The sequence below is a fragment of the Castanea sativa genome, chromosome 4 (genome assembly GCF_040712315.1).
Source record: "Castanea sativa cultivar Marrone di Chiusa Pesio chromosome 4, ASM4071231v1".
Taxonomy (NCBI): domain Eukaryota; kingdom Viridiplantae; phylum Streptophyta; class Magnoliopsida; order Fagales; family Fagaceae; genus Castanea; species Castanea sativa.
The window spans coordinates 28,140,316-28,166,312 of record NC_134016.1 but is presented as its reverse complement, the minus strand read 5'-3'; the positions used below and the strand labels follow the sequence as shown (position 1 = coordinate 28,166,312).

Below are 25,997 nucleotides of genomic sequence, written 5' to 3'. Positions count from 1 at the left end.
CAAAACAAAAAATGATACTAAAAAACAAGAGAACGAAGATCTAAAAGTTAGGGTTTTGTTGTAAAAATTATGAACAAACATTAACTTTTTTTCATATCATTAGCCTATTCTAGTTTCTCATTTCCATCTTCTCCCCACAACCCATTTCATATTTTTACATCCCAAACTTTCAATCAAATCCCTTTCTTAAACCAAAACTTAATTCACAATCCAACACAGGCCAAAATGGGGATATACCCCTTTTGTCGAAAAGTTCCAGCAAAATGTCCCTTATTTGAAACTATTTAGGGATATACCCCTGTTTTAAAATTCGATTTGGCGAAAATTAAGTTGTTTGAAAAAAAAAAAAGCATGGAACTCAAGTTCTATGCAATTTTTTTATTTATTTTATTTATTTTTTAAGTTTGATTGCCTATAACTCAATTTTTAGAAAATTGAGTTTAAAATAGGGACATATCCCTAAATAGTTTTAGATAGGGGGAGTTGCGTGAAAGGGGTATATCCCTATTTTGGCCATCCAACACAAGAAAACCTCTGAAAAATTCACCCAAGTCCACCATTAACAAACCCCAAAAGCCAAACTCAACATAAAACCCAACCTTCTTCTTGAATTGAAAGTAGTAGGAAGAATCAAAGGGTTTCAAATGAGTTCCAACAAAGGCCAGAGAAAGAACCATGGTTGTCAATGGGGTGGTGAAAGGAGCAATGGCAAACGATAATTGTGGAGGTGCAAGTTCTAGCTTTGGCCATAGGTTCCTTGGATGAGATCGAAGAGAGAGAAAGGTGGATTAGCCATGGATTTCTTCGTACAAACCCTAGATCCGTATATCTCGAGCCCTCTTTGTTTGAGCTGTTGCTCGTTTTTACCATCACACGGCAATCCAACCGGCCGCTAGTGCTGTAGGGATGAAGACAACCCAGTGAGGCTTCAACCAAGGTTCCTTGGATGAGATTGAAAAGAGAGAAAGGTGGCTTCAAACTAAGATCGGCGGTGCATCGACCATTTGTTTGAGCCACTGCTCACTGCCTCATGCCACCACTATCACACAATCTTGGATCTTTTTCTCTCTTCTTTGTGTGAGTTGTTGCTACGGTGTATGTATCTGAAAGTGTGGGATTTTGAAATTTAAGGTGTAGCCGTGTAGGATTTTTGTGAATTTCTGAAAGTGTTTGGAAGGATTTTTGTGAAATTAGACTAGATCACTTTCAAAGGTGTTAAGTGTAGGATTTTTGTTAGGGCTGTCCACGGGTCAGTTCGGGTTGAATCAGGTTTGGGGTTAACCTGCAATCGACCCAACTAAATTGGGTGAACGGAAAATGGACCTGCGGTCGATCGAATGTTTAGGTTGAACCCTGTGGCACGGGTCATTAGTTGAGTGGGTCGAACCGCCTGGTGATTTCAGGTTTGAATCTTAACGAGATAAAGATCGAAACCCAATGAACAAAGAAATCAAAAACCAAACAACAAAGAAATCAAAATTAAAATAACACAAACCAAGGCCAAACCCACACCAACACCACCATTCCATAAGATTGAAATGAAAAAGAGGGATATAAGACTAAACCCACACCAACACCACCATTCCTTTGCCCACCATCACCACGTCCTTAAGACCAGTACAATTTTTTTAGAAAAAAAAAAAAAACTTTATTAACCTAGAGGCACAAACTGTGTTGGGAAATTTAGACCTCGATTGGTAGAATTAACAAGTTTTAAACCCAAATTGTTAATTAGATATATTATGAATAAATCTTGTTAAAACAAACAAATATCAATATCATGTCAATATCATGTACAACGGAATAGTAAATAAAACAAGATATGATGACCTAGGAAAACTAATGAAACAAACTAGTTTCACAGTAAAAAACCTAGGGGGAAACCTTTCCGAAAAGCAATTCACTATAGTGAAGAGAAGTTTCAGATCTAGTACAAAACTTTTGTCCTTAGACTCTACAATCCCCGCAGATGAACTTATAGCAGAAACCTTCTACCGTTTTAGAACCTCTGAACTCTTCAATATAGAACGCCACCCTTTTGCACAGATCCTAGTACATGACTAACTAATGATGCACAGATTCTAGTATGCGACTAACTCTAGCAACTTGAAGATATTGTTGGCTGCAAAGTTCTTCACTTCATGAATAATGAAGATCAAGAAGTACTCGGTTAAAAAACCCTAAGACACAAATGACGTAGTAACTTCTTGCAGAGAGAATAAGACACTAGGTCACTTTCTGCATGTGTTCTCTTCTTATAATAGCCTTTAAAATAAGCCTTATATACCTTATATATGTCTAAGGTTGTGAGAAAAGAAACCCTACACATTCATAGATCTTGACAGATTCAGCTTCTGTCGAGATTCGTTCTTAAATCTCGATAGATATTGTTTCTGTCGAGGTATTTGTCGAGCTTTAATGAACAACTTTTCTTCACTTGTTTCTTGGTCTAATTTTCATAACTTTAATACTTGGCTTGAAAAACATATTTCTTAAAGTACTAAAGTTATCCTAGATCTACCCAATTATAAGTAAAGTCCATTTTGTCAAGGATTAGCCAATTACATAAAATATGTCCCTAACAATCTCCCTATTTGGCAATCTGTGACAAAACCACAACCAAACAAATAATCATGAGAGAAGTCTTAAATCACTAAACTCATAACCACTTGTTGTATTACAAAATAAATCTAACCCTAGCATAAACTCTTGAAAAACTTTGCAAGAAGAGAGTTCGTGGCAAGATAGACTTTCATAACCTGTCTTTCTGAAATACTTAAACAAGACTCATCAAGGCATCATGTGTGAAACAGAACTAAAGATTGTATACATAAAGAAACATGTGTATAAAGAGAGAAAAGAAATAACATATGTAGAGGTAGGTGAAGAAGGCATACATCATATATATATATATTAAAGATAAGCATAATGTGTGTAAAAATGGTCACAAGACTAGTGTACAAGAAGCTAAAAGAAGCTCTTAAAACAGCAAGGAGGTAAACACTCCCCCTAACAAGATGAAACACAACTCCCCCTTACAAAGGCGTGTATTTCTTTTCCTAACATGTAAAATCTTAAAAAGAAATCACATGTTCTTCCCCCTTTTGTCATAATTGACAAAGGGTACAAGAAGCTATAAAACTTCACCCAAGAAACATAAATATAATCAAAGATGATCAAGGGGGCATAAGGAATACATATAAATGCATGAATGTAATGAAATAAAATGCTATGGATGACAAGATAAAAGAAAGATGTAAAACATGTGAAAAATAATGCATGCAAGAGGGTCTTGACAAATCAAGGAGGTGTCGAGAATCTATTGAGAAGAAGCCAACCTCGATGGATCGAGAATCTGTCGAGGATGTGTCGAGCAAACAGAGAGCACAAGATTTTGGCTCGATGGATTGATCTATTTGTTGAGAAGTTGTTGAGGTCAATCCCAGAAATCTCGATAGAAGAGGTATCTGTTGAGATTTTGTCAAGAAGCTATCGAGGATGCTGAAAAGAGGTTTTTCAAGGAGGGCAAAACGCATAAGATGAGAAAACAAAAAGATGGCTACTTAAACAAGCATCCAAGCAACATGTTAAGCACTCAAATCACACCTCAACTCTAGATACAAAGCATTCCTAGATCCACAAACACATTTAACAAATCTAACAAATTTTATATTTATAAAATAAGTTAAGACAATTTAGCAAGTATATATTAACACATGTATCCCTTGTGATAGCCAAAACACATTGTCCCTGCACTTATATCAAGAGTAGCAAAATGTATGTATGTTGTGTGTGAAAACATAACAAGTGTGCACAAGATTCTTATATTATGATGATTTGAGATATGAGAACATCTAATATACTCACACATAATCATAACTATTTGATGGAGACTATCACCTTTGAGGTACATCATATAACTCTCACATCTCCTAGAAACACACTTACAATCATTTTAAAAGCATTTTGATTCTTTTTACTTTTATATTCTTTGCATATTTTCTATTTGAACATATCAGACATGGACATATAAGAGAGAAAAGAAATACCCAATTATGTAAGTCAGAACATCACAATTTTGCTATGCCGAAGCACACAGATGTTATACATGATTGGTGGGTTTTAGTGGTGAGATGATTATTTATGTCTTTTTCTTAGGATTTTCTAGTCCTTCTCATTAAAAAGAGTGATATGAGTATGAGATATAAAGCAATCTTAATCGTACTCATCACAAATATAAGCCACAAAGCTCACTTGCTTAATTGTGCATTGAGATATTCATCTAAGCTACAAGAGATACAAAGTTTAGAAACTTTGTTTCAATGGCCATCAAAGGTACACAAGTACCAACATACACAAACACACTGTTTTTGTTTTTGTTTTTGTTTTGTTTTTTGTTTTTTGTTTTTTTTTTTCTCTTTTTATTTTGAAAAACAATAAATAACCAAACAAAAACAAACAAACAACATGAAAGCATGATTCCAAAAATAGATAAGAAATCAAGCAAAAAAGTCATACTTTAGATAGAAAGAAATAAAGTAGAGGACAAATAGAAAAGACAATTAAGTCTTAGGTTCCTTTCTCATCTACACAGTACGAGTCTTTGGCCATGAAGATGAAAATGCACGTGTCCTAGTATGTCTACTAAATGACATAGAAGAATTAGAATTCTTCTGAAATTGAGTTAAAAAAATTCAAGACTTTTAATAACTCTCAAAATAAAGGTGTAGTTCCTTGAGAGGAAACCTGTGACTGTTTGGACATTTGGCTTTTGAGGATACAATTTAAAGCAATTAGGATGAATGTGTCCAGAAACACCACAATGGTGACAAACATGAGTAGTTTTAGGACTACTAAACTTCCTAGAGTGAGGTCTAATAAATGATTTAGAATTAGCCAAATCAGTTTTGAATTTCATACCTTTATCACCTTTCTCATATTAGGGCACAAAGATAGTCTTTGATCTAGAAGCTGTGGAAGAGGAGGGACCGGATGAGTCAACATATCCTAAGTCAACCTTATTAGAACTAGACTTTTAAGCACTCAAGACCTCATTAAGCTTTGCACTAGACATCTTCTCTATTTGAGTTCTAGCTTGACTAAGCTCTACCTCAAGATTCTTGACATTCTCATCTAATGAGGTGTTCTTCACAACAAGAGTCTCAACCAACCTTGTAGTCTTATCTAATTTGACTAATAGATCAGTTTTTTCAGTTTTTTTTCCAGTTTTTACCTCATTAAGCTCTTTTCTACAAAGATGTAAAACATTTTCAGATTTTAAAAACTCAGTGCATAGTTTACCATTGGCTTCTTGAAGGTTCAACTTCTTGGGTACTTCATCATCAGAAGAATCCTCACTGTCACTAGCACTCTCCACAATCATCTTATCGATTGTGGCAGCAAAAGCCATAAAGTGACCACATTCAGCCACATACTCATCAGAAGAGTCATTCTCAGTATCACTTAAGGTAGCAACCAACCTTTTATTTTTTGACTTCTTGGTCTTTTCTTTTATAAGGTAGTTTGGGCACTCTATCCTCATATGACCAAAACCTTTACACTTATGGCACTGGTTAAGGGGTTTCTCACTCCTACTCTTCCTAAAGGATTTAGATTTCCTAGGATGTTTGTTCTTATCCTTGTTCTTATATTGAAGAAGCTTGATATTCTCATTAGCTATGAAGGTTAGATCCTCATCATCATCTTTATCTTCATCTTCGCTTTCATCTTCATCTTCGCTTTCATCTTCATCTTCAGAGTCATCAATCTCTTCCTCTATACCCTTAAGAACCAAGTTTCTACTCTTTCCACCTTTTCCCATTAAACATAATCCCATCTCATAGGTTTGAAAGTTTCCTACAAGCCCAATCAAAATAATTTGATCAATGTCCTTCATTTCTTCAATGACAGTGATCTTTACATGGAATCTAACAATTTTGGATTCTGCTCTAGATTCTCCAAGGTTGAAGGCAAAATTCACAATATCCTTGAGTTTAGCATAGAACTCATCAAAGGTCTCATCCTCCTCCATCCTTATTTCTTCAAAACTACTAGTGAGTCTTTGAAGCTTCACAGTCTTTACTGCATTGGTACCTTCATAGGTGGTCTCAAGAATGGTCCATACTTCCTTGGCAACTTCCGTGGATGATATTTTCTTGAATTCCTCATTGGTCACCCCCATAAAACAAAACATTCAAGGTTCTATTGTTGAAATTTTTTGCTTTGATTGTTGCTTTGTCCTAATCCACCAGCGTTTCCTTTGGCTTAATCCAGCCAACTTTAATAGCTTGCCATACTTTTTCACCTAGAGCTTGCAAAAAACTTTCATCCGAACTTTCTAGTACAGATAACTAGTGCCATCAAATAAAGGAGGAATCAAAAGAGATTCTCCACAATCCATGACAACGGGGGTCAAGGATCACATTCAGGAAATTAATCTAGAGTGTACCCGCTCTGATACCAATTGTTAGAAAATTTAGACTCCGGTTGATAGAATTAACAAGTTTTAAACCCAAGTTGTTAATTAGATTTATTATGAGTAAACCTTGTTAAAACAAACAAACATTAATATCATGTCAATATCATGTATTACGGAATAGTACATAAGACACGATATAATGACCCAAGAAAACCAATGAAACAAACTAGTTTCACAGTAAAAAACCTGGGGAGAAACCTTCCTGAAAAGTAATTTACTATAGTAAAGAGAAGTTTCAGATCTGGTACAAAACATTTGTCCTTAGACTCTACAATCCTCGTAGATGAACTTACAGCAGAAATCTTCTACCGTTTTAGAACTTTTGAAATTTTCAATATATGAACGCTACCCTTTTGCACGGATCCCAACATATGACTAATCAATGATGCACGGATCCCAGTACATGACTAACTTCAGCAACTTGAAGATGTTGTTGGCTGCAAAGTTTTTCACTTCATCAACAATGAAGATCAAGAAGTACTTAGTTACAAAACCCTAAGGCGCAAAAGATGCAGTAATTTCTTGCAGATTGCAGAGTGAATAAGGCATTAGGTCACTTTTTGCATGTGTTCTATTCTTATAATGACCTTTAAAATAAGCCTTATGTATGTCTAGGGTTCTGATAAAAGAAACCCTAGACATACATGTTAGCAAGGGCCAAAAGTCAGATCTGAAAATTCTAATTTCGTAAATCTCGATAGATTCAGCTTTTGTCGAGATTCGTTCTTAAATCTCGATAGATACTGCTTCTGTCGAGGTATTTGTCGAGTTTTAATGAATAGCTTTTCTTCATTTGTTTCTTGGTCCAATTTTCATGGTTTTAATACTTGGCTTAAACAACATGTTTCTTGCAGTACTAAACTCATCTTAAATCTACCCAATTACAAGTAAAGTGTATTTTGTCAAAGGATTAGCCAATTCATAAAATATGTCCCTAACAGATTGCATAAGATCAGAGGAAGGATTCATCAATATGTGGAGATTCAAGTTAAACTTTGAGTCAGCGGCAGTGGCGATAGATCCAACTTGGCCACGACGGTAGTAAGGAGGCTAGGGTTAGGGGCGGCTAGGCCTGTCCACGGGTCGGTCTAGCTCGGGTTTGTGCCTAACCTGGAACCGACCCAACCAGGTCGAGTGATCAAAATTTCAACCAGCTACCGACCGGAGTGGTTGATCGGATCAGGCGGGTTGGAGCTGAAGGAAAAATTTTGGTTTTGTATTTCATATAAAACCCACAGCGGAAGCAACGAACTAGGATCTATTTCATTCATGATTGATAACGTGCACAATGTAAATTTCAGAATTTAAGAACAAGATAGCGTACCTTGGTGTGGAGAAATTCAAAACAAAGATTAGAAGCACTTGGGAACACTTTTAATCTTCACTCCAATTCCACTTTACGCCCAAGATGTGTGGTCTCTCAATCAGTTTTCAAGGGAGAATGAAAGTGTGTCTCACCCTCTCTCACACACCGTTTCTTATTTCACTTTTTCACTAATCTAAAAAAAGAATTTTGTATGTTTCTCCCTTTATAACTAACTGATTATCTAATTGGGCTGGCTTATTGGGCCTTTCCAATTGGGCTTTAGTGTGTGGCTTGGAGTGGGACCAAAAGAGACCAATAAGACACTAGCTCCAATGGGCCTTGGGCTTTTCCGTCAACTCTTGACAAGTCCAAAGTTACCATTAATTATATTTAATACCACTATATAAATATAATTGCACTCTAGGTCTTATTAATAAATTATATCCCAAGATTTTATTATACACGTAACTCCTTCATAAAATATTCGTAGTAACACAAAGTCATAAATGTAGACTGCCACTTTGTAAATTACTACATCTTATTCTTGAGTACCCGGTTTAATTATTTAAAGTTATTCATTATATATTTATGAAATCTAATTTCATAAATATATACTTTAGTAATTTCTTACTAAAGTGGTTAGACCTAACTCTCTGAATAACTGAAACCATTAAACTTATCTCAAGGGAATATTTTATATCTCCATCAAAATACTATGAATTCCATCTTGAGAATATATGTTCCATCAACACTAAATGTGGCTGCCTAACATACTGAGCTTTTGACCGTCACTTCAGATCTCACTCCTGATATATCAAAGCAACCTATACTTCATGATCAGGTCCATTATTCTCTCAAGATTAAGAGTTCATGCAAATAGAAGTCGTGAGATTTATTATTCATTTGACAGTCGTTAGGAAAATAATAAATCTCACAGCGGTCCTATTCAATATATTTTAACTCTTAAAACATATCAACATATCAACTAGAAGTTTCTACTTCCATGATCAAGACAAATCATCTTAGTTGACACGTTATAGTCTTCGCAGATGAAATGTCCAATTTCATCACCGATTACGAACTATAAATTCTGAGTTTACAAAGAACTTGTGATTTACATCTTCTATGACTTTTCACATAAATCACACACAATGCATCTCATGGACTATATGATAATGTCCCATATTCATGTTACCATTATTTTAGATAATAATCAAATAACTTTATCAATCACAATATTAAGTCATACATCATGTCATACAAAATGTCATACATAATATCATACATAGCATCATACAATAGGATTTAAGGGCACAAATCCTAACAGGAGCTTCCATGGATGTTAGGCAGATTGGTCAGGGTTGATTATCTGGAAAATAGAGAGAATCCGACCAAGAAAAGATGAAAAACAGCTGAAATCTGGAGAGAAAATTTTGAAAAAGGCAAAAAACCTACAAAATCTCGCTAGATCCAGTGAGATCTCACCCATTTTCGGCAAGATCTCCGCTATATCTAGCGAAATCTCGCTAGATATAACCTAGATCATCCTAAAAAAAAATCCTAAAAAACACCAAATCTACTTCTTGCTGAAAAAATAGGTGGGTGGGTCGGTTGGATCAGGTTTCTTGAATTTGAGAGGAGGAGATCCGATATCCAACCCGTTGATCTCAGTTTTTGGAGAATGAAATCCATCGCCGGTCACCAGAGTAGTCGGTTCGGTTGGTGGTGGGTTGGGTTCGGTCGACGGCAGTGGATGGGTCAGGTCTAGTGGGTCCTTGGATAGCCCTAAAGGTGGCAATAGAGGTATAGAGCCTAACTCGACAACGGGCGATAGTGACAGAGGTTTAGGGATTTGAGAGAAAGATCAGAGAGGGTGAGAGATTGGAAAGTGAGAAAATTTTCTGAAATTAATAAGGGTTGAGTTGAGCTTAGAGAGTGAGATCAGAGTATCAGACTAGTGTTTTGTAACCCGGGTCCATGATTTTCCTTTTTAAACTTTTGGGTGGTCGGGTTGGATTATACGAGTTAGAATTCAAGGGACCCAAAACTGACCCACAAAACTGAATTTTAAAATTATTAGACCCATACTTGACCCGTTTGGGCATTCGGATCTGCCCATGGGTCTTCGAGTGAGACAGGTGGGTCGGGTTTGATAGGTTGATGGACAGCCTTAATTTTTGTAAATGTTTTTTTGGATTTGTGTGAATGTGAAAATTTTATTGGGAATGATTGGCTTAAGATTGTTTATATCAAGAGGAAGTGTGTTCTTGAACCTAAGCTTTACAATTTTTACAAATTTTAGTATAATTTTTTGTTTTGGGAAGAGAGAGACATAAAAAGAGAGCAAAATTACATATCAACCCTTATTTTTAATAGACATGGGTGACGGAGCCCTAATAGAGGTAATCTCAAGTGGGCAAAATGTTAAGTTTTAAACTACAAGTAAACAAAGTGCAAATGAGTCAAACCATAGGTGAGTTTACTGTAATTTGCCCAAAAGAAAATGCATGCTATTGGGCTCATGAGTCACTAAAACTTGCATTAACAAAATGTATCATTCTTATGAACATATGATTTACCTTCAAAAAAGTAAAATCATGTTCCAGATGCACCAATGCTTCTTCTACTATTTTGTACTTGGGAGCAGGTAGGGTGCACACTCAGGTAGGGAAGCCACACTGGTTGCCCCCTTTACCCATTTTTTGTTAACACAAAAAAAAAAAAAAAGAAAGAAAAGAAGAAGAAGAAGGTTTTGAACCAATTGCATATGACTGTGTGAATAAGGGAATAACAAAAGGTAGGAAGGCTTGGTCTCCTACAGAATACAATATATACCTACTGATGCAAAAGCTCAAGAGCTTTTAACAAAGTTGGCCTAAACCTATTCACATCAAGCTTTACATTTTGTTTGTCCATTTACACTGACTTAAATGCTATAAATCCTTGTTTCTGGATTGAATAAGGGTCCTTAAAAACCACATGGTCAGGAGGGTATTGTTGTAGCAGAGTGCTCTCTTCTGTGCTTATCTTGTATTCCAAGTACTTTACATTCATCTCCTTTGTGGGCTCTCCATAGTCAGTTCTTGCCAGCCATTCAAAGTCCCCAAAGGGAACTATTTGGATTAATATTGCATTCTTGGGAAGGAAAACAATGTTGGTCAAACCAGCTCCATGAACCCCCATTAACACATCACAAGAATTCACAAGTTCTGCAAATTTTGAAACGTTCATAGTAGGCTCTGCAACAGTTACCTTGTAGCCCAACCTACTTGCCATTTTAGTTATTTCCCTCATGTTTGTGAAAGAACGTGTTCTCTTTCTTGAAATGATCAGAAGCTGTGGCTTTTTGTGTCGATCATCTCTTAGTTTGATTGCATTGACTTTCTTTAGTGAATAGCAACTTCTTAAAAACCCTCTGAAGTCACTCATAGAGTACGAGTATTTTGAAGGATCAATACTCAGCTCTTTGACATTTCGCTTTAGACCAACAATCACACTTGGGAAGCAATGGATCTCTTGTTCTCGGTCAATGTCCATCAACTCATATCTGGACAAGTTCTTCAGGATTGCTTTGAACTTTGCAATCCACCGTGGTCGTTTGTCTGTAATGAGAAATTGTACTTCTCCATTATATTGTCGAGAAGTTAAATATAACGGAATAACCACGTCTGAAAAATCGTGGAAATGATTTCCTGTATATCCCCCTTGAGAAAAAAGGATGGCTGGAACACTTTGATTTTTTTTGCATGGAGAGATTTCAACGCGACGCGATAATTTTACTGACCATTCCTTAATTGGAATCATTGCTGCTGGGTCACCTTTTCTAGCATAAGGTCTGATACGCCATGAGTTATTGTTCCCTGCCAAGATGCTCATTTCAGATGAAACAAGGAAAACTGATGAAGAATTCCCTTGAATCCTAACATCCCCGTTGATATTGCAAATATCACCTCTTCGTTTGGTAACATCGCACAGAGGCTCCATTTTCTTTATAACAGGCTCCGTTTTGTTTGTCACAGGCTTCATCTTGTCTGTCATGATTTCTGCAGCTGAAAAATTGACGTATCAGAATAACTAGTAAACGGTTAAATTCATCATTTCCTATGCGTTTAAACTTTTGAGAAAATTGAGCTTGAATATTGCGGCTAAATGATTAAATCCAAAATTTCTTGATAACTCAAGCTTTTGCTTGTCAAGATTGATCAAAGCTTACCTTTAACTGTTTCCTGAGAGCTGCTTGTATTTGTTTCTGATAAGTGAGTCAGTGGTGCCAAAGGTGTCGAGTAGGTGCCGCTTGTATCTCTGACCATCGGCTTTTTAAAACCAGCAGCCATAGATAGCTTCAATTTCACTGTAACGAATTACAAGATAAGATCAGAAAGAGACATAATATATAAAATATTGACTCCTCAAAACACAGAACTAATATAGATTTAATAAAATCATCAAAATAATTTTATGTTGTGAAAATTAGATTGGTTAACGTAAGAATGAAGGACATACAAGCTGGTAGAGGACCCAAATAAGGCTTAAACACAGTGCAAAAGCTCAATGCGATAAGCAAGCAACCAAAAAATGCTCCATATCCCAATTTTTTCTTCTCGTGCTTACTAAAGCTTTTGGCAAGTATATCATCGTACATCATTTTGGTAGCTAAGCAGAACACCCTTGGTCTGAATCTAAAAGGCTATTCTACAAGTGAAGGGTTTATCTTTAAAGTAAATGAGCATCTAAAGAATCAGGCTATCCTTTTAAAAACTCTTAGTGAACCAACAAAGAAAGTTCAATTGGACGGCAGAGAAAGCTTTGAATTCCATTTTGGTTGACAATTGGAGAGGAGGTTGAGAAGCATTAATATTTTCTATGAATTGTTGCCCCCCACGAAGTTGGTAGCTCTTGTCTTGGCAAATTTTAAAAAACACCAAATGAAATCGAAGGAAAGCGACTGCGGTTGACTGTAGAAACAAACATCCCTAAATTTCATGATTGATTTGGTGCTATTTCGTGCATGATGAGAATGAACAGCAGCTTTGGATTCCCGCTCGAAAGGTATCCACCAACTTGACTGAAGAAGAATATGGATATCATAGTTACTAATTGTAATAAAGATATAATGGTTTCAAGTTAATTCAATTGGTAAAATTTTTTATTATCAAATAAAAGATATAGAGATGTGAAGATATTATAATTAAAATTCTATCATATCTATTAAAAAAAAATTGTAACAATGATCCATCTATCTATCTATCTATTTATAATCAATCAATATATATAAAAGCAGAGACCTCATGTGAGAGTGCATGAGGTTCTGCCACGTGACACTCTAATATTGTATTTAACCTTTTTTTTTACCTTTCTTCATTAAGTTTTTTTAACCATTACTCAATAGATCATAGTAATTTATTTTTACCATTATATAAATTTAGCATTTTTTACCTCTTTTTATTAAATTTTTTTTTTACTGTTATCCAATTGATCATAGTAACTTCTTTTTACTATTATATAAAATATGGGTTGCTCTTAACAATTAGACCCATTAGACCAAAATTTGTTTACTATAAAATGGACTACCTTTTAAAAGTAGACCAAACCGTATGAAAAATTCAAGCACAGTTCTTACCTTACATATTATAACCCAAGCTTAACCCTTCCCACGTGTAAATCAAAGCAAAAACTCTTACCCTCTTTCAAACTCTCTTCTTCCTCCCCCAGGTATAGATGATACTTCCAGAAAATCTAATTCTCATGAAATCATGTCTTCATTTTTCCCCAATTTCAATTCAATATGCTTTTGTTTATTAATAATGTTCTATGCAATTTATGCAGACAAATTTCTGTCATTGACCAGTGCAACAAAAATATATAAAAATCTTAAGATCTCTGAGATTGCTGAAATAATTGACAAGTGCATGTTTCTAAAATTTATAATAACAAAAAAGTATAATAAATATCATATACTATCTCACAAAATGCCATTAACTTAATATTTTCTTTAAAAAAATTCAATGATAGGAATGGTAAAAATCATGATCCTATACAAGAAAAACCAAAAATACATGCAAAACAAAAAATCTTAACCTCTTACAAACTCTCTTCTTCTTCCCCCACGTATAGATGATACTTCTAGAGAATCTCATTCTCATGAAATCATGCCTTCATTTTTCCCCAATTTCAATTCAATATGCTTTTGTCTATTAATAATGTTCTATGCAATTTATGCAGACAAATTTCTGTCATTGACCAGTGCAACAAAAATATATATAAATCTTAAGATCCCCGAAGTTGTTGAAATAATTGACAAGTGCATATTTCTAAAATTTATAATAACAAAAAAGTATAATAAATATCATATACTATCTCACAAAATGCCATTAACTTAATATTTTATTTAAAAAAATTCAATGATAGGAATGGTAAAAAACATGATCCTATCCAAGAAAAACCAAAAATACATACAAAACAATTTTCATAGGAGGATTTATCTTTAAATAATATGAAGATAATAGTAAAGATAAAATGAATTGAATGAGATCCTAAGAAACATGTTTGTTAATCATTTCAAATTATACTCATCATTTATGTAAAATAAAAATAATTCATCATATTATTTACATTAAAAAAATAATGCATATTAATTTCAAAGTTCTTTGCAAGATGTGAACTGTTAAGGTATTGCAATATAAGTAACATTGATACAACAATATGTTGGTATTACATTTTGTGCGTACTTTATGAAAGGAATGTCAAATCACAAGTAAAATAATTTTGGTGTGCAAAATTAGAAACAAAAATAAATCTTTCTATCCCAAAGTTAGAGGCATTCACATTAACTACATACTCTCCAAATGTTTATAATATATTTATCTCACTATAGCTACTATATATATACAATTGCAAACTACTTCAGATACATGATTTAAATTGAAGTTTTTGATGCAACTAACAAAACAAATTTTGTGATATTTGATTGAGATACCGAGAAAATCCTAAATGAATCTATAAGCGATTTTGCTGAAAAATAAACTAAGGTATTTCTTATTTAAATTATTGTAAAAATATTGATATTGGAGAATGAATCCCACGTGATTTGAAAAAAAAAAAAAAAGGAAAAAATAGATTTCTATACTTCATTTGAATGAATTCAATCTAAAGGATGGTTTTGAAAATTATATAGTTGCTGTAAGTGCACAATTGCACCTGGACCCAAAGACAACTACGGGCTCAGGCCCAATGAGCCTTAAACAATGAGATTTGTAGAGTGTGGGTTTCGAACCTAGGTTAGAAGTACTGAGAATTTGATAACAGACTAGAAGTTTCAAATACTTATAGACAATAAACGATAATTGCAAATAGATCTCCTCGGACGTGAGCTGAGGACTATTTTTGTATTAATTCTCTTTCTTCTTTCAAGGTTACAGTTCTTAATTCTCTTTTTTAGTTCCTCCCCTCTTTTCTCTTTGGCCTTCACCCCCTTTAAATACTTCCTTCCTTGATGCCTTTTGGCCAGTAACTAGAAGTCTCAGCCCTACTGTTCAGGGGTCACTTCCCCTTTAATGCGGCCAGGAAGGTAGATGCAGAGTCTTTAATGCGGAGGTGGCAGCCTTTGCTCTGGATATTTTCCTTAACACTGGTGCATCGAGAAGGTTCAGGGTTTCCCCTTTAACCATTGGTCTTTCCAGAGTTGTGCTTTGACCTTCATAATGAAGCTTTGAGCTCTCTTGGGCCTGTCCGAGGAGAGTCTTATCCTCGGCTGTATCCTCAGACCCTCGGCGTATGGGCTAATTTGTAGAGTTTAATTCTGGAGCAGCTCGGTCCTCCATGCTACAGTCCAAAGGCCCATGTGCCCACCTTGGCCCTTTTACTCCCCACAATAGCCCCTCAAAACTATTTTTCATCATCCGAGGAGAAAAATAGGGTTTTGATCCAACGAAAACTTTCCCCACACGTTCTGTAAATAACTATACGTGTGAAGACCGTTTCGCGTTCCAGGGGATGCCACCTGGCGGTTTTGTTTTAAAAAACGCACGCATTCATTACCGTAAGTTACACCTTGTCCCCCACGTTCAACGGTGAGATGAGCATCAACGGCCCTTGTTACTCCATGAAAATTTGGGCGGGACAAATGTGATTTCGAGGCCGCTTCCTGCACATCGTGACGCTTCGGGAACCTGCGCCTTCATTTATTTCTCCAGAGGCTAATCCCATCAAAACATCAGCAATCACCTTTTTGTCTGCAGAAATCCGTGGAAATTTGCACAACTTGAAATTTGTAAGTTCTCATTCCTTTTCTCTTAACCCTTTCTCCTCGGACCCTGTCCTCGGCTCCCCTTAGAATAGTTCTCCCTCTTAGAACTTAATTTTTCGTCCCTTTCTGATGGGAAAGTTTAAATGTCTAGTTGATACCGCCGTTGGGATGGAAGGCTTTAGAGCCAAGTATCATATTCCCAGCGACGTAGGTTTAGAATACTGCCTGGCGGAAGCCGTGGCCGGCTCTAGGAAGGCTGGAGAGGTTATCATCCCAATGGTAGCCTTCGTAGAAGGTGGGATGACCCTCCCAATGAAGCCTGTAACCAGGGAGTACCTCCGCAACCACCGGTTGTGTCTCGATCAGTGCGCCCTAAACGTTTTTAGAGTTTTGGGTAGCGTCGACGCTTTAAACGAGCAAATGGGTCTGAACCTCACCTGGCATGATGTCGTCTTTATGTACAAATGCCACAAACTCACTGGAGTAGGTTACTACATCAAATCACGCTCTAGCGTAGTTAGATTGATCTCCTGTTTGCCCAAGTCCAATAAAGGCATGAAGGATGACTACCTCATCGTCTCTGGCAACTGGCACGACGGCCCCCACTGCCTAGTTGAGTGGGGAGTTCCAGGTGTGACACCTTAGGATTTAACTTCCCATCCCATAACTCCCTAAATCATCTAGGAATGTGCATTTGCATTTACTTGAGCGTCTACCTTTAATTTATTATATGTTCTGCGCCTCTGACCATGTTTGTTTATTTGGATGTTTTTCTTTGCAGATAAGCAAAACGTGCGCCCACGCTTGAGCCACTACAACGTTGCAGATTTGAATAGAGTGCTACGTTCCGAGGTGTTCATTAGCAGAGACTTACAACTTAGGGCGGCCCACTTGATTCTGGGGTACAATCCTATCTCCTTGGACTTCCAAGAGAGCGAGAACACGATAATCGCGAGTGACAAAAGGTATAGGAGAATCCACGTAGCCAGACCTCACTTTTTGGCCAATCACGACATTCCTGACACCCCTCACACCGTTTTGTAAACACAGCCCATCGCGGCTATCCCACTTGCCGTACACTCTTATGCAATTGCTGTCCCAGAGGAGCGAGTGTCTTCTTCGAACACATTGGACGAGGAGATAGACCAGTTTCGGCTCGAGGACTCCCCATGACCTCGCGGAAACCCGTTTGTTATCATTTTAGACAAGGAAGAAGAAGAAGCTGAGGCCTCTGGGATCGCGGGTCTAGTGATAGCGCGTCCAGACAACAGTTCCATTGAAGAAGAGATGGACAAGCTAAAGGACCTTATGACTGATAGAGGCGCCCGAGTGGCAAAGAAGGGAGCAAGAGGGTCCCAAGCTCCCCCTGCCTTGCCACCACCCCCTCCTCCAGCCGAGCCAAAACCTCCCACTGACGATTCTAAGAAGAAAAGAAAAGTGGATGCCGAGGGGGCTGGTGGCGAGAAGCCAAAGAAGCTGAAACAATAGCCACCGCCGGCCCAGCAGCAGAAGTTGGACAAGGGCAAAGGGCGCGCCCGCTCAGTTGAAAGTGGGGAGATTAGGGACGTGGCCGAGGTGCGCCGAGCACCAGCCACTTGGTCTCCTGACTTGAGGCTAGACGGCGCCCCAATTCCTTGCCACTCCAGCATTAGGGCAGTCCACCACGCCTACCACTTAGCCGAGGTGTTGGAGCGTCCTCTTCTGCTGCCCAAGGATATGGAATCCTTGGAGAAGATGGGCCAGCCGCAGCTGTTCCTCTCGTTAAAAATGGGTTTAGCTCTGGTAAGTTCTATCTTAAACTTATATTCTATATTTATTTATAAACACTTCACTGCATTTAACCTCCTAACATTTTTGCAGTCCATCCAAGAGGTTTTCGCGGCCGAGAAGTTCGTGAAGGATTCTCGAAAGCGCGCTGGGATGGAGCAAGAGCTAAGACAGGAGGCAGAAAGGTCTCTAGACCAGGCCATAGCAGAAAACGGGAGGCTCATGTCACAGCTGGCCGACTTGAAAAGAGAAAAGGATGGTGACAAGTCCAGCTTAAAGACAATGGAGAGCCAAGTGGAGGGGCAGCGTAAGCTTCTCCGCCAAAAGGATGATGAGCTTGCCCAAGTCCAACAGGCACGCTCTGACTTGGAAAAGGAGCTTACGCGGGCGAAAGAGGAAGCTCGTGCCCACAAGCACAACCTGGAGGTCGCGAAGAAGGCCAGTTATTAGGAGTGGGTGACTAGAACGCAAGAAGAGCTGACAGAGGCTTTTGCGGCCTTGTGCCGAGAGTACTGTCAGCAGGTCTGGGGAGAGGCCATGAATGCAGCAGGGGTTCCTCAAGCTTCCGAGCTGAGGAAGCCCGAGAACATCTGGCTTCCCCTAGACATACAGGAAATTGAAGACCCTCTGTTGCTGCCTCTCCTGCCCTTCCTCCTGTGGTGCAAGATCTTGTTCCTGCTCCTACAGAACCTGAAGGTTCCCATAAAGAGAAGGACGAGTGCGGTGGTGCCGAGAAGGAGCAGATCCAAAGCGTGGAGCCTCCCATTCTTTCAACAGACAAAGGGAAACAAGCCTTGTCTACCTTTGAGCTGGAATTGAAGAGTATTGAGGCTGGCAGCAGCTCCCTTCAAGACCCCCCTTCCCTAGTTTAGGGCCTAGTATAGGAATTTTCTGTACTCCCCTTCTTTGTATATAATTAATGAAGAAAATTTTTATTCAACTTTCGTTCATGTTGTCTTTGTTTTACCTTATTCTTTTTGTGCTTGCCATGAAAGTTTTCAATAACAAATAGTTAAAGGGAAAACATAATAAATAAGTATAACTTCACCATGCAAACAACTATGACTTCAAAACAGCCACATAACTTAATTTAGACATCAAATAATGTCACAGTTAGACAATTCCTTACAAAAATTTGTTTAACACTTAATGAATGATGAGATAATGACTTCCATAAAACGGGTGATAAGAATAAGAACAGTGACAAGATATTAAGAACAGTGACAAGGTTTGTGGTCCGAGGACTATACTTAATCAAGTTTCTGTTTGATTTTTAAGAGTAGTAACTTCAAATGTTAATTTCTCCAAAGTAGGAGGTCCGAAGACCCGGCATAACTAAGGTTCTATTTAACAAATGACAAGACATCAATTTCCACAAGGTTTGTGGTCCGAGGACTACACTTAACCAAGTTTTTGTTTGATTTTTAAGAGTAGTAACTTCAAATGTTAATTTCCCCAAAGTAGGAGGTCCGAGGACCCGGCATAACTAAGGTTCTGTTTAACAAATGACAAGACATTAATTTCCACAAGGTTTGTGGTCCGAGGACTACATTTAACCAAGTTTCTGTTTGATTCTTAAGAATAGTAACTTCAAATGTTAATTTCCCCAAAGTAGGAGGTCCGAGGACCCGGCATAACTAAGGTTCTGTTTAACAAATGACAAGACATCAATTTCCACAAGGTTTGTGGTCCGAGGACTACACTTAACCAAGTTTCTGTTTGATTCTTAAGAATAGTAACTTCAAATGTTAATTTTTCCAAAGTAGGAGGTCCGAGGACCCGGCATAACTAAGGTTCTGTTTAACAAATGACAAGACATCAATTTTCACAAGGTTTGTGGTTCGAGGACTACACTTAACCAAGTTTCTGTTTGATTCTTAAGAATAGTAACTTCAAACGTCAGAGGTACTTATAACTTTGAAATGTTAACTGACAAAAGCACATTTTATTAATAATAATACCTTCTAAGATTATTTACATTCCATGGGCGTGGTACAATTCTTTCATCTAAGTCAGCTAGCCGATATGACCCTATGCCTGCTACTGAAACAATGCGATAGGGGCCTTCCCAGTTGGGTCCTAGCTTACCCCAAGCTGGGTTCTTAGAAGTGCCTACAACTTTTCTTAGTACAAGATCACCAGGTGCAAGTGGCCTTAGCTTCACGTGGGCATCATATCCCCGTTTTAGCTTCTGTTGATAATAAGCCATTTGGACCATAGCTGCCTCGCGTCGTTCCTCAAGTAAATCAAGACCTTTCTCTAGGAGTCCATTGTTATTCTCCGGGCTAAAAGAGCTCGTCTTTAGGGTGGGAAAACCAGATTCCAGAGGTATCACCGCCTCTGCTCCATAAGTCATAGAGAATGGCGTTTCTCCCGTGGACCTGCGCGGTGTGGTCCGATACGTCCACAGAACATGAAGGAGCTCTTCTACCCATCTGCCTTTCACATCGTCCAACCTTTTCTTAAGCCCACTGACTATGACCTTGTTAACGGCCTCGACTTGCCCATTTCCCTGAGGATAAGCTGGGGTGGAGTATCTATTTATGATACCCATGTCACCACAATATTGCCTAAAGGTCTTGCTGTCAAATTGAACGCCATTGTCTGAGATAAGTGTGTGTGGTATACCGAATCTAGTGACAATATTTTTTCAGACAAACTTCTTGAAATCAACATCTCTGATATTTGCTAAGGGCTCGGCCTCAACCCATTTAGTGAAATAGTCTATTCCCACAAGAAGCCATCTTTTGTTTCCTGCAGCTCTCGGAAATGGCCCCACTATGTCCAATCCCCACTGCGCAAAAGGCCAAGGACTGGAGAGAGGGTTGAGAACCCCTCCAGGTTGATGAATATTAGGGGCGAATCTCTGGCATTGATCACATTTTCTGGCGTAGTCCTGAGCCTCTCTCTGCATATTGGGCCACCAATAACCTTGAGTCAGGGCCCTATGGGCTAAGGACCTTCCCCCAGTGTGGCTTCCACAAATCCCTTCATGCAGTTCCTCCAGAAGTGCTTCCGTTGATTCAGGGTGCACACACAACAAGTACGGTCCTGAGAAGGATTGTTTGTATAGTTTTTGGTCCTCGGACAACCAAAAATGTGGCGCCTTTCGACGTATCTTATCTGCTTCAGACTTGTCTTCAGGAAGGATATCATTCATAAGAAAAGATATGACCGGGTCAATCCAACTAGGCCCAGGCCTTATTAGATGGATGCAAGCCGCCTTGGCGGGGGTAAGAGTTGGCTCTAGCAAATCCTCCACAAGGATAATCCTGGGCAAACCCTGAGCCGAGGATGTTGCTAACGTAGCCAAAGAATCAGCATGGGTGTTTCCCCTTCTAGAGATGTGAGCTAAGTCGAAGGAGTCAAATTCTGCTTGCTGACGCTTGATCTGGGCCAAGTATTCCTGCATTCTTGGGTCCCTAACCTCCATGGTCCCCGTGACCTGGCCGACCACTAACTGAGAGTTTGAGAATGCACGGACTTCCTTTCCACCTATCTTATGCAACATGTTCATGCCCACCAAGACTACTTCATACTCAACTTCATTATTAGTAGCCGAGAATGACAGCCTTAGAGATTTTTCGAAGATAATTCCCTCAGGGGATATCAGAACAAGTCCGACCGGACCTACTCTCGATTAAGCTGCCCCATCCACATACATTTTCCAAGTCGAAGGCACTAGCGTGATCACACCAACTGATTTTCCATCCATGTGTGCTTCTTTTAGAGTTTCTTCAAGCAATGGTTCAGTAAACTCTGCCACCAAGTCAGCGAGGACCTGGCCCTTCACCGAGGTGCGAGGCTTGTATTTAACATCAAAAGCTCCTAAAATGGTTCCCCACTTTGCCACCCTACCAGAGTAATCAGCGCTGCATAACACCGCCTTGAGAGGCAATTGGGTCAGAACCACTACAGTGTGAGACTGGAAATAATGAGGAAGCTTGCACGTGGCGTGAACTATGGCCAGAAGCGCTTTCTCCAAGAGCAGGTAGCGCACCTTGGTCTCATTCAAAGACTTACTAACGTAGTAGACCGGTCTTTGCACCCCGCTTTCATTCCTTATAAGGACCAGCCTGACCGCGTGGACAGCCACTGCCAAATAAGCAAACAAGACCTCGTCCGCCTCGGGGCGAGACAAGATGGGTGGCCGAGAAAGATATTGCTTAAGCTGCTGGAAAGCTAACACGCAGTCCTCGGTCCATTGAAACCCTTTCCACTTATTCAACAATTGGAAGAAAGGACGGCATCGGTCACCGACCAGGATAAACCTATTCAATGCGACGATCATTAGGTCAATTCTGGATCTCTTTTGGGTTCCGAGGCGGCTGCAAATCCTAAATAGCCTTGACCTGCGCTGGGTTCACCTCTATGCCTCTGTGAGTAATCATGTATCCCAAAAACTTTCCGGACCCCACGCCAAAAGAGCACTTTGAGGCGTTAAGGCGCAGCTTATACTTTCTTAGCATTTGGAAGGTATCGGCCAGATCTTTCACGTGTGAAGGTATTGTTTTACTCTTCACCACCATATCATCCACATATACCTCAATGGTCTTCCCTAGTTGCTGTTCAAACATTCTGGTCATCATTCTTTGGTAGGTAGCCCCATCATTTTTCAACCCAAATGGCATGACCTTATAGTGGTAGTTCCCCGTTGGAGTAATGAAAGCAGTCTTCTCTTGATTCTCCAACGCCAAGGGAATCTGATGGTAACCCTGGAAGGCATCCAAAAAACTCATCCGAGGATGTTCGACAGTGGCATCCACCAGTTGATCAATACGCGGCATTGGGAACGAATCCTTGGGGCAGGCCTTGTTCAAATCTGTGAAGTCCACACATACTCTCCACGTTCCATTCTTCTTTTTAACCACAACCGTATGCGCCAGCCACTCGGGGTAGAAAACTTCTTTAATAGCCCCGGCCCTCTTGAGTTTGAGCACCTTTTCCTTCACAGCCTCGGAATGTTCTTTAGAAGAACGCCGAGGTGGCTGCCTTCTCGGAACAATGGCTGGGTTGACGTTTAAACGATGACAAATGAAGCTCAGATCCACACCTGGAGCCTCATACGGGTCCCACGCAAAAACATCAATATTATCCTTCAGAAATTCCAACAACTCCATTTTCTCCTAGTGTGGCAAACGTATGCCGACTTGGAAGAACCTCTCTGGATCATCGGCTATCAAAAACTTCTCTAACTCCTCACAATAAGCCTTCTTTCCTGTCATCATTACAGATGCATCAGGAGCTGTTAACTGCTATAAGTCTTTTGTGATCAGAGCCGAAGACTCGGCTTAGTCCGGTGCGGTATTAGATGCCGTGCATTACCCGGCCACCGATTAGGCTGCCGAGGACCTCTTCAACACATTCCCAGGGGAACTTAACCTTAACATGCAAGGTAGAGGAGACGGCTCCAAGAGCGTGCAGCCATGGCTGGCGAGGATGGGCGTATATGGAAGTACGCGTCAACCACAATGAAATCCACCTCGGCCGTTTCGAGCCGGATTGAACGGGCAAACGGATACTGTCCTTTCGGCACACAACGCTCTCCCTTCGAAGCTTATAAGTGGCGAGTCATAAGGAGTAAGATCTTCCGGCTTGATCTTAGCCACCCCAAATAGATCGGGGTACATGATATACACGCCGCCATTCGATCTATCATCACCCTCTCGCATCATAGTTCCCTATCCTAAGCGTAACTACAAGAGCATCGTCGTGGGGTTGAATAGTCCCTACCTTATCCTCCTCGAAAAATCCCAAGATGGGCAAATTTAACTTCAACCTGCTTACGTTCGGCCGACTCCTCGGCCCGAGGATATAGCCGCCATCACCACGGTGGGACCCGAGCCGGTCTGCAGTGCAAGCAAAAATAACATTAATTGTTCTAAGCAGTAGGGATGAATTATTCCTTTGATTGTTCGAGCCGGTTGACCGCCTGTCCACCGAGGGTTGACACAAGTCTTTGCTAGTTTCCCTTCACTGACCAGCTGCTCTAAGTGGTTCCAAAGGGTACGACAGTTCTCGGTAGTGTGGCCCACATCTTGGTGGTACTGACAAAAAAGGTTCTGATTCCTCTTCGCAGAGTCTCTTGCCATCTTACCAGGCCATCTAAAGAAGGGCTCCTTACGAACTTTCTCCAGCAACTGATGTACTAGTTCTCGGAACACAGTGTTCACGGCCTGAGGCGCTGCCGAGCCGAACTGCCCAACGTAATCTTGCCTCGGCTTGTTGTTGTGGTACCTGTCCGACCTGAAATCCATTCTCTCTTGCGAGATAACCTTCTCCTTACCCTTTCCTTGCTGCCGGTCTTCTTCCACTTTCTTGTACTCGTCAATACGGTCCATGAGGCGACGTACGTTGCGGACGGGTTTTTTGGTCAAAGACTTTCTCAAGTCGTGATCAGTAGGAAGGCCTACTTTAAAGGTATTGAGCGCCACCTCATTAAAATCACCGTCTATTTTATTAAACATCTCCCAGTAACGGTCGGAGTATGCTTTCAACGTCTCTCCTTCCCTCATGGTCATGGATAACAGCGAGTCCAATGGCTGAGGTACTCTGTTACACGTAATGAACCGCGAAGCGAATGCTCTAGTGAGCTCCCCAAACGAACCTATAGACCCCGATTTAAGGCCGTTGAACCACCTCATAGCAACAGGTCCCAAGCTAGAGGGGAAAACTTTACACATCAGAGCCTCATTATGAGAGTGCACTGCCATCCTCTGGTTAAAGTGACTCACGTGCTCCACCGGATCAGTCCGGCCATTGTAAATGGTAAATGTGGGTTGAGTAAACCTCCTGGGAAGCCTCCCCTTCTCGATCCTCCGTGAAAACGGAGATTTGGAGAGTTGGTGTAACGCCCGACTCATAGCATCGTTCCCTAAGCCCCTAGAAGGAGGCTTCTTGCGTCTGCGAGCTGGCTGGTCGTCCTCCTCGCCAGAGGACATTGCGCTGGGGGGTGAGCATAACCTCGAGCTGTAACCACCTCCCCGGGTTTCCTCTGAAGAAAGATCAGATGAGGACGGCGAAGGCCTACATCTAGCGCGGCGTAGCTTTCTTTTCAGACGACCAATCTCCTTCTGCATGGCCTTAGCACCATCCACGTGGGTGGTGCTACCCCCGTCCTGAGTATGGCTAGCCCTGGGGTATTCTGTATGGACACTTCCCTCATGATCCCTTTGACGCTCAAGGCACTCGAAATGATCCTCCGGTTGTGATCCCTGTGATTCTGCATGGTGAGAACCTAGGCCTGCCATCGTATCCCAGCTCCTTTTTGACTAGATTCCCATAGACGGCGCCAATTGTAAGTGCACAATTGCACCTAGACCCAAAAACAACTATGGGCTCAAGCCCAATGAGCCTTAAACAATGAGATTTGTAGAGTGTGGGTTTCGAACCTAGGTTAGAAGTACTGAGAATTTGATAACAGACTAGAAGTTTCAAATACTTATAGATAATAAACGATAATTGCAAATAGATCTCCTCGGACGTGAGCCGATGACTATTTTTGTATTAATTCTCTTTCTTCTTTCAAGGTTACAGTTCTTAATTCTCTTTTTTAGTTCCTCCCCTCTTTTCTCTTTGGCCTTCACCCCCTTTAAATACTTCCTTCCTTGATGCCTTTTTGGCCGACTAGAAGTCTCGGCCTCTTGTTCGTGGGTCACTTCCCCTTTAATGCGGCCAGGAAGGTAGATGCAGAGTCTTTAATGCGGAGGTGGCAGCCTTTGCTCTGGATATTTTCCTTAACACTGGTGCATCGAGAAGGTTCAGGTTTCCCCCTTTAATCATTGGTCTTTCCAGAGTTGTACTTTGACCTTCATAATGAAGCTTTGAGCTCTCTTGGGCCTGTTCGAGGAGAATCTTATCCTCGGCTGTATCCTCAGACCCTCGGCGTATGGGCCAATTTGTAGAGTTTAATTTTGGAGCAGGTCGGTCCTCCATGCTACAGTCCAAAGGCCCATGTGCCCACCTTGGCCCTTTTACTCCCCACAGTTGCTAAGATTTTTGATGCACCTTCAAATGATAAAAAGGTATGAAAGAAAAAAAAGTACACAATTTAACATGTTATATTAATTCTTTTTGCTACACTTTCCAAAATTAACAAAAATAAAAAAATAAAAAAATTTACAAAAAACTGTAACATCATTGAAATTTAATATAAAAGCAAATATTATGAAAAATCTTAACGACAAAGTCCAAATTTTGTA

General features: G+C 39.7%; 1 protein-coding gene across 1 annotated transcript; it reads right to left on the bottom strand.

The window, feature by feature from the left end:
- Nucleotides 1-10,670: 10,670 nt before the first annotated feature.
- Nucleotides 10,671-12,429, bottom strand: LOC142630661 (alpha-1,3-arabinosyltransferase XAT3-like). Its single transcript, XM_075804691.1, has 3 exons — nt 12,288-12,429; nt 11,998-12,135; nt 10,671-11,833 (listed from the first exon to the last, which is right to left on the bottom strand). Exons 1-3 carry the CDS (start codon nt 12,427-12,429, stop codon nt 10,701-10,703), a joined length of 1,413 nt encoding a protein of 470 aa, XP_075660806.1. The 3' UTR covers nt 10,671-10,700.
- Nucleotides 12,430-25,997: the final 13,568 nt, after the last annotated feature.

Bases quoted from the DNA above. Each gene is read 5' to 3' on its own strand.
- LOC142630661 (XM_075804691.1), bottom strand. From the start codon at position 12,429: ATGATGTACGATGATATACTTGCCAAAAGCTTTAGTAAGCACGAGAAG. The intron at 12,136-12,287 runs GTATGTCCTTCA...AATTCGTTACAG, and splicing joins TTTGGGTCCTCTACCAGCTT to TGAAATTGAAGCTATCTATG. The intron at 11,834-11,997 runs GTAAGCTTTGAT...TCAATTTTTCAG, and splicing joins CTCTCAGGAAACAGTTAAAG to CTGCAGAAATCATGACAGAC.